General features: G+C 46.5%; 1 protein-coding gene across 1 annotated transcript; it reads left to right on the top strand.

Moving 5' to 3' along the window:
- Window positions 1–5,562: 5,562 nt before the first annotated feature.
- Window positions 5,563–6,435, top strand: LOC104291177 (arylamine N-acetyltransferase, pineal gland isozyme NAT-3). The gene has a single exon (XM_009890378.1). It carries the CDS (start codon window positions 5,563–5,565, stop codon window positions 6,433–6,435), a length of 873 nt encoding a protein of 290 aa, XP_009888680.1.
- Window positions 6,436–9,047: the final 2,612 nt, after the last annotated feature.

Raw genomic sequence — 9,047 nt, 5'->3', positions numbered from 1 at the left:
TGCAGCTGTCATGATAATAACAGCCAGACGTATGGGCAGGTTTTTCATCAAAGCAGTTACTTAAAATGTTTTTTTCGCTTCAAACCCTCTATGAGATAAAGGCATTCATGTAGAAAAGCCAATTGTTCCCCTTGTAAAGGAATTTAACTGAATTACGACCACTTACATGTAAAAGATTTATGCTGAAACCCTCAGGACAGGAAGGCCCTACAGACCAGTGTGGTCTCCTCAGTCTGCATTAACACCCTTGGAGTTGGCTTGTGTGAAAAACCTCATATTGGCAGGGGAAAGATAAGCAGAGGAGATAATTTTTGATGCTCACCAGCCCTCAGAAGGATGCCTCAGATAGTGGAAACACAGCAATTGTGATTTGGTTTCTTCCTCACCGAGAAAAAGCCGAGCAAAGTCCAGCGCAGCTACTCCCTTCTGTAATCCCACGGGCAGAAGGTGCTGCCGCGGTTGTGGGCTCATCCTTTGCCTGGTGGGGTGGACACCACCACAACTGCACAAAATGGATGCTGTGGATACAAATCCAGAAAGATATGTAGCCAAAGCTATTTGATATCTATAATTACATAAGGAAGGTAATGAATATAAAGCACAAGTGAGTTCTGACATTATGAATATGTTTACAGGCCGTTAATATTATTTACCTGTCTTGTATTAGGGCAGGCTACTTCTATTAAATTCCCTTGGAAATGAAAGGCTAGAGCCATCCCCTTGGCTCAGCGTGTGCAGCGGTCCATTTTCTGGTGCCTCAGAGCTCTGTAGGATGGGAGAATCTGCCCTTGTATAAGTATTTAAGCTTTTATACTAACTCCATTTAAAACACGTCTATTGTTCTATTAGTTTAAAAGTCTCTCTTCTCTCCTCCCCACCAAAACCAGATAGTTAAGTAGAATACCATATAATTTGTATATTAAGCATCCATATAATATAATATAATATAATATATTATAATAAATATAATATAATATAACATAACATAGCATAGCATAACATAACATAACATAACATAACATAACATAGCATACCATGCCATACTATACCATACCATACCTTGCTTGGTTATACAGCCCATCACAGAGGTTGTTATAATGGGGAGCTCTTTAACAGCGAGCAGACACGTGACTATTGCCCCCAAAACAGCGCACCTTATGCTTTTATTTCCCGAGGCAAATTGCAGTGTATAATACTCTTAAAATGGGCAGGGAGGGATATTTGATGCAGCCTCTCAGGAGAGTTAGGATGAGAGAAGGATTTCAGTAATAAATTAAATGCTGACTGCAGTTTAAATTTATAAATAAATAAAAGCGAGTGCAATGACATTGAGGGTCATCTGGAAAAAGCTCAACCAGCTTCAGCTCCTGCTAATGCTGGGAAACTGTGTTAGACTGCCCAGGTAGATAGCAATGTCCTTTCCAAGGCCATTCCCGTTTGCACCTTCACCCCGCAGTCACGCTCCCTGCAACCCAGCTGGCCCGAGCTGGGCTTTGCTCTTTGCCGCTCTTGGGGACGGGTGCAGGCACATCGTGGCCACATTGCCCAGCGGCCGGGATTGCAGTTTATTGCCCCACCAAGCCTGAAATTAGCCCCAATGATCTGGCACGGAGCTGAAATGCAAACAGGCTCCAGCAAGGCTCCTGGGTCAAGATCAGCCTTTTCTTACCTTTAGCACTCATTGGCTGAGCTTTGCCCTCTGATGGCCCTGGGCACGCCTGGGGAGAATGACAGTGAGTGGTTTTAGTGGCTTGAGGAGCAAAATGTGCAGGATGGGGGAGCGATGCGGGAATGATGGCACGGGACAGTGAGTTGGGATGAGAATTTGAAAGACGTGGGAAGAAAATGCCCAATATCAAAGCTACATTATAGGGAGAGGAGTTGAGAAAAGTTGAGTGTCAAAGTAGCGGGAGAAATGGGTTTTGCTTCTACTTGGTTAGAACACACTTGTGTCTTAACGGGACCCCAGAGTTAGCTGGAACAGATCACAGAATCATAGTATCATAGAATGGTTTAGGTTGGAAGGGACCTTGAAGATCATTGAGTTCCAACCCCCTGGCCATAGGCAGGGACACCTCCCACTGGACCAGGTTGCTCAAACCCCCATCCAGCCTGGTCTTAAACACCTACGGGGATGGAGCTTCCACAGCTTCCCCAACCACTTCACACATTTACCTGAAGGAGCATGGCAAGGGTCCACTTCTGGCACCATCTGTGGTCGCAAATGACCCTGGGCAAGGAGCACGGCTGGGTCTCCTCGCACACCGGACGTCGATGGGTCCATGGGCTTCTTTTCGGTACTGTTCCCACCAGGACTGTGGGTCTGCGTGCTCAGCTTTTGGCTTCTCTTTGTCAAATGAGGGGTGCTCAGCCTGTGGGAAGAGAAGGGATTTTCCATATACAGCAAGATCCACCCAGGAATATGAACTTCCTCTTTGTACCAACTTGGATGTGCCCAGAGGAGCCCAGCAAGGACAGGCAATCCATTCCCCTCGGCTCCTCTCTGCTCGGGCATGGGTTCTTGCTTGTGGGGTTGATCACCAGCCACTGATGGGAAGATAAAGAGCCAAATTTTGATATGGGAGTAGAGCTGTGCAATAGGTTACCACAAACCTCTCTGTTCGGTCTGATTTATTATCTCTGCTAATTATTCCAATAAATCAGTGTTTGAACAAAACTTGCTGTTGATACTAAACGTGAAGGATTGGAAGTGCTGTGAGGGAACTAACAGGAAAGAATCCAGCTGTATGAGAGAATTCATAAGACTCTGCTTGGCAAAATGCAAGCAAAATTTGGAGGTACAAAACCAGTATGAAATACACCGAAAAGGTGGAGCTCCCTAAGTGTCAGCACTCCATAGTCCTCACGTTGCCAATACCTTTGTCACCACCACGACATCCTCAGGTGCTACTGGTGGGCAAAGACCAAAGAAGACACACTGCTATGCCAGTGCTTTCTTACATTGTCTGAAACTTCCTGTAATAAAAAAATTGCACATAAACGACAGAGAGCAAATTAAGCAAAGGCAGTGCTGATGTTCTTGTGTGTGCTGATTGGGGTGAAGGGTGAATTACAGTGCCAAAATCTTGCTGCTTTTCAGAAAACTTCTCAGATTGAATGCATACAGGATTCCTTCCCAAACAAATAGTAACCTAACACTTGGGGGAAAAAATATATGTCTATTACCTGAGTGCATTCAGCTGGCTACGGAAAGCAAAAACCCAAACCCTTTTAGTCACAGCCCACGCTAGCCCCTGCAGAAAGCATGAAACAGGTGAAAATGTGAAGCAGCCTCTGGTCTAATGACAACGGGTTTTGTGTGCCTGTGGAGTCAGTGTTGCTGGTTTTGCTTGCTCACTCCAGCTCTCATGCTCCACCCTTCTGCCTTTTTTTTTTTTTTTTCCTTTTTTTTTTTTCCAGCTTTTGCAATCTGACAGAGGCGGGTGAAAGCAAGTTGAAGGAAAAGACATTTCCCTGAAGAGGAGCAGAGCAGCCCTTGAGCCCTGTCCGCACTAGGCAGAGGACATCCAGACACACCACTTTAGCTTAAAACCATCCCCTCCAAGACCCGGAGATATACTGGCGGTTGAACTGATTTTGCAGGTAAGCCTTTTTTTTTGAACCCTGAATCTTGGTAGCCGAGCGCTCTCTAACCAGGAAGTTAAATCTGTTTGAAGACAAAACACAGCACAAAATGGTGTAATGGCAGAGTCGGGAATGCTCAGCCGCTCGGTGTAAGAAATACGCTGGTTTATTTACTCAGTTATCAGCCTCAAGAGGATCGGGCATTCATGCCATCTGACATATTTCAGATATCACAGTTGAAAGGGCCTTACAAACACCCGCAAGAGATGGACAGACAGACAGGAAAACCCCACACCACTGTTTTCCCTTTAAGTAAAAGTTACTATATGTGTTTTGCCTGCTGTGGCAAAGTGAAAGAAAGGGAGGAAGAACGGGGAAAACAGCTCATTGCCGGTAATGCTGGTTTACAGTTCACAAGGCAAGAACTAAGTTTCTGCCAAGTATTCAAAAATGAACAGAGTTGTAGTTCTGGGGCTTTGGGGAAAAGCTTGGGAAGGAGCCAAAATCTGAACAAAGAGAATCTCCTGAATGATCATCCAATGCTCTTAACCCGATGGTGGATCATCTGGGCCTGCTTGTTGGATGTCAGAGACACGGCACTGGCCATGATGCAATAGTTACGCATTTCTGTAACGCTTCTATCCTAAAGGTATCCTAAAAACATGGGAAGCCAAACCGGGGTACCCTCTGCTTCTGCCAGGATACTACACCAAATGGAAATTTTTCATTTTCATTGCTTTGCTTATATACTCAAAGTATCTTTCAAAAATTCCCATATAATTTGGGGTGTGCCATTTTTCATCAGATTGAGAACTTAATCCCACTGGAAGAGCTGGACTTTTTCTCACAATCTTCCCTTAAGAACTGTACACAGGAACTTGAGAACATTTTGGCACCTCTCGGGTCAATAATCTGAACAACACTGCTCAGCACTTGGGAATTTAGCAGTGCTGGGGGAGGAGTAATTAAAGTACTTGGCTACATCAAAATCGCTTTCCTGTTTCCTCCCCATGGAGGGCTGGGAGGGCTTGGGCTGCTTTCCACCCCCATGCTTGTGAAACCACGTCCCACAGAACCCTTCTGCCATGGCTGGGATGGGGCTGGTGATGCCTGGTCCCTTATCCAGGAGCAGCCACCCGCTGCTGGAGAGACTATGCGTTGGAGGAGCAACTGCATCCCCCAAAAAATTATGTCAGAAAATGTGAGGCCCCCTGAAAACTTGTAGTTTTGGCCCAAACCTCGATTTCCTCCCGCTGCTGGCACAGGGCTGTGATTAGCAGAGCTGGGGAGTTAAGCGGTGCGGCGGAGAGGTGGCTCGCAGCAGAAGCAGAAAAAAACCTCCCGTGGCCTTTTCTGCCCTAAAAAAAACCCCCTTTCTGCACTCCAGGTCACGTCTGCTGCTGCCAGCACGGAGAGCAGGAACAGGTGAGACCAGCTCGTGCCAGGCTGCCCAAATAATGAAGGAAATACCGCGGCAGGGCAGATTTATTTCAGATTTGGTTGCGGAGGAGGCTCTGGATTGTTCTGCAAGAGTGGGAGGGTTTTTTTTTTCTGCTTCTGCTTTGCTGAGTCAAACCACGAGTAAAGCAGTTCAGATCTGGTGAGTCTCTGTTCCTATAATTTCTAGCGGGGAAACAGTGCTGCTACTGCTTTTGTTCCTTCCTACGGAGATTTGTAGCTTTGCTGGGCAGGAACTCTCTGCTGAAATGTGCTTAGCACAGCTGGAGCCTCTCGTCACAGCTGTAAAAGAAACAATTAAAAATAACATTTGTGCTCATCAGCAGTGTCCCATTGGCTTCCCTCAGCGCTAATACTCCCACTCAGCCGCCTTTGATAGGGCCATTAGTCAAATCCCGCTCCTCTTCCGAGCAGGCTGCCCATACTGATGAGTGCCCCATTATAAGGAACAGGGAAGATCCTTCTGTCACTTCTGACACAACCTATTGGTTTTTTTTTCACCCTTCTTTCAGAGGCAGCATGGACATCAAGGAGTATTTTGCCAGAATTTCTTACCGGGGCTCCTACGATAAGCCGGACCTGGCTACCTTGACAGACATATTCCAGCACCACATCCGAGCGGTCCCTTTTGAAAACCTCAGCATCCACTGCGGGGAAAGCATCGAGCTGGACCTGGAAGCGACATACAACAAGATAGTGAGGAAGAAACGCGGGGGCTGGTGCATGGAAAACAACCACCTTTTATCTTGGGTCCTGAAAACCCTTGGCTATGATGTCACCCTCCTGGGATCAAATGTTTATGTCCCGGAATACGATGCATATGCAGATGAAATCGATCATCTGCTGCTAAAAGTGGTGCTTGATGGCAAATCCTACATCGTGGATGGTGGGTTTGGGATGACCTACCAGATATGGCAGCCGATGGAGCTGGTTTCGGGGACAGACCAGCCGCAGATCCCTGGGGTCTTCCGCTTCCTGGAGGAGAGCGGGGTCTGGTACCTCGAGAAGGTGAAAAGGAAGCAGTGGGTTCCCAACCAAAGCGTTTCCACCTCCCATAACGTGGAAAAAGAAGTTTGCCGTCGGGTTTATCTCTTTACCCTTCAGCCGCGAGACATCGAAGAGTTCAGAGCCAGCAACACCCACCTGCAGACGGCGCCGGACTCGCTGTTCGTGACAAAGTCTATGTGTAGCCTGCAGACCCCCGACGGCGTCCGGGCTCTGGTGGGGTGGAAACTCACTGAGATAAAGTACAATTATAAGGATAATATGGATCTGGTGGAAATCAGAATCCTTGCAGATGAAGAAATGGAGAAAACACTGAAAGAGAAATTCAGTGTAACACTAGACAAGAAATTTGTACCCATCAATACAAGCAGGTTGTCTCTGTTTTAACTCACTGCCTGAATTATAATTCAATCCAGTGGCATTACATGCAATCCTTCCCCTTATTTCTGACAAGCAGCTAAAGGTTAAGCTTTCTCTTTCCATCTACACCAGTGTAAGGCAGAACATATTAGCATGAATCTGGAAAATAAATTGATTTTCACAACTGCTCCTGCATCTCTTTTTGGTTTAGGTACAAATAATTTCCTCCTATCTCAATCAAATCGCTGCCCTTCTGTTTGTGCTTAGCTGGAAGCAGACTCTGCCCGTTCCCTACTCCTTTCATCTCTTAAAAGCTTTTCCAGGTACACCCAGAGTAGCAGGGCAGAGCGATGGAGCTGTATGTCTCTTTCTTTATTACTTTGCGCTGCCACCTGGGGAAAATCATACCCACCTCTTAAATGAATACCATATTCTTTTTGGAATTTAATAGCCAGAAAAACAAAGACATCCAGTGCCAAGTTTGCTACAGTTAAGCCATAAGGCTGTCCTTTTTGCTCTTGCAGTCACAACACCCTCTCAGGCGGCAGTCGGACAGTCCCATGCCTGTGCCGCATTGTGCCAACACTGACGGACGGGCTATTTATGGCCTAAAACTGATGATGAGAAATATTAGCGGACAATTCTGTCTTGTTTCAGACTTTACATGACTCCTCTTCTCTCAGCGACGTAACCAAACAGCAGTATTTCTCTGAACTGAAAGCATCTCCCATCCATTTTGTTTGCTCCCACCCAGCAGCGGACTGCTGGGAATACACGTTCCTCTTGCAAGATTCGACCCCAAGTGTTATCCCACATTAATTATCATGGCAGAACTCAAACACATGCGCAGAATTATTCTTCTGAAACATATCTGTTCTACTGAGGGTGTGTTTGCAGTGATACTAATTACATTGATATAAGGAGAAACGATGAATCTTAATCAGATACCTAAAGGCTAAGATTTTTAGTATGAGAAATTACTCAAATGTAATCACTTTGCCCTTTGAGATGATGCTTGATGTTCCTTTATGTACAAATCATGGAAGTATTACAACTATGCACTTATAATTAAGTAAATTATATGTGACTTACAATTAAATAAAAAAATCAAGAATTGTGAAGTAATATTCAGCTGTTTTTTTCCCCCAGATTACAGCATGTATCCCCAAAGTAACAGAATTTCATTAATCACTGCAGTTGTTCTGATTATTTGCATGTGCTAATATTTTGCAGCTAAGGCTTTTAAAAATGCAGTAACTCACTGACCCTTTTTTTATTTGTTATGCACTATGTGCAGCTTTCTATAAGTAGCAATCTATAGTTAATAAAAATCTATTCTGCAGGTTCACAACGTATTTCCTAGAGACACAGTGAGTTTCCCAAACCCCTGTTTTCCCAGAGTCAAACACATCTGTATGTGTTTGGCTGCAGGTGTGCAATAACCCCTTATAGTGCATGAGGCTCCCCCATCCTATAGGGAAATTAAATGTTAACGACTGCCCCTCTAGTGTCTTGTAGAAGAAAAAGGGGCTTCTTATAGTGTGGACCTGCAGTTTGGAACGCAGATGGTCAGAAGAAACTGCCCCAGGATCTGGCTTGTTTGCAAGCTGTATCCTTCCTTGGTCCCCACGTTAGTGGAAGAGCTGAAGGAGCTAAACTGGGTGGGTTTAGCCTTGCAGCAGCCTGGCGGCTGGGGCAGAGCATCGGGAGGGAGGTAGAAGCCCAGCCAGGCCTCACAGAGGTGTGGGGTGGGAGAAGGGCCATGGCAGAGCCAACGAGCTCCATCATTTGTGGGAACAAACACGGGAAACACCTAGAAAGGGCTGTGCCTCTTCCCCTCCCGGTGCGTGAGTGCTTCTCGTGCTTTGGGCTGTTCCATAGGCTCGGGGAAAGGAGCAGGGTGTTACGTCCATTGGCCCAGAGATTCAGCATGTGAAGGGCAAACAGTAACAGAAAAAAACCGCTTTCCTTTCAGCTGACTCATCCCCCCGAGCGTGTGCCCCGGCTGCTGCTCTGGCTGCTGCCCGCTTCGTGGCACAGCTCAGCGCTTCTGGCCCTCCTGCTCAGCACACCCACAGAAGCAGATTTTATTGCTGAGCAATAGAATGCAGGTCTCTGCTGGAAGGGGATAAAAAAGAGGCTCTTCATCTCAGATCGCACTAGTCTGCTTTTCCCTTATCACTTGCTTCGGAGGCACATCCTTAAAGGCGTAGCGGGCTCAGGGAGCGCAGCGCTCTCCGGGAGCAGGACCCTCGCTGCCCAAGGATGGGGCTTCTCTCTGAACCCAGGGCGATTCAGACAGCTAAATGACTTTGCAAAGCTGACCTTGGGGCTTTGGGTGTCTGGTATCAGCCACGAAGAATAGCTCAGTCCGCTGTGATTAATTCAACAGTTGTCATCCCCCAGCAATGAATCAGTGACTGCTAGGCTTGGATTACTATCTTTCCACCATAAGTCGCTTCCTACAGGGATCCAGGCCACATGAGTGCCAACCATGTAAAATCTGTGTCAAAATTTGCACTATTGCTTTGCTGCTTCAGCATGGGCTCGACCATCAGGGTGCCCCAGAGACTGAAGCACCCATGTGTCCTCCAGGGTTGGGAATGCGGTTATAACCACCGGCACAAGTTGCTGGCACT

Source organism: Charadrius vociferus, unplaced genomic scaffold, assembly GCF_000708025.1.
Source record: "Charadrius vociferus isolate BGI_N301 unplaced genomic scaffold, ASM70802v2 scaffold498, whole genome shotgun sequence".
Classification (NCBI taxonomy): Eukaryota; Metazoa; Chordata; class Aves; order Charadriiformes; family Charadriidae; genus Charadrius; species Charadrius vociferus.
Note: the sequence above shows the minus strand (reverse complement) of the source record. Positions and strands in the feature narration are given on the sequence as shown.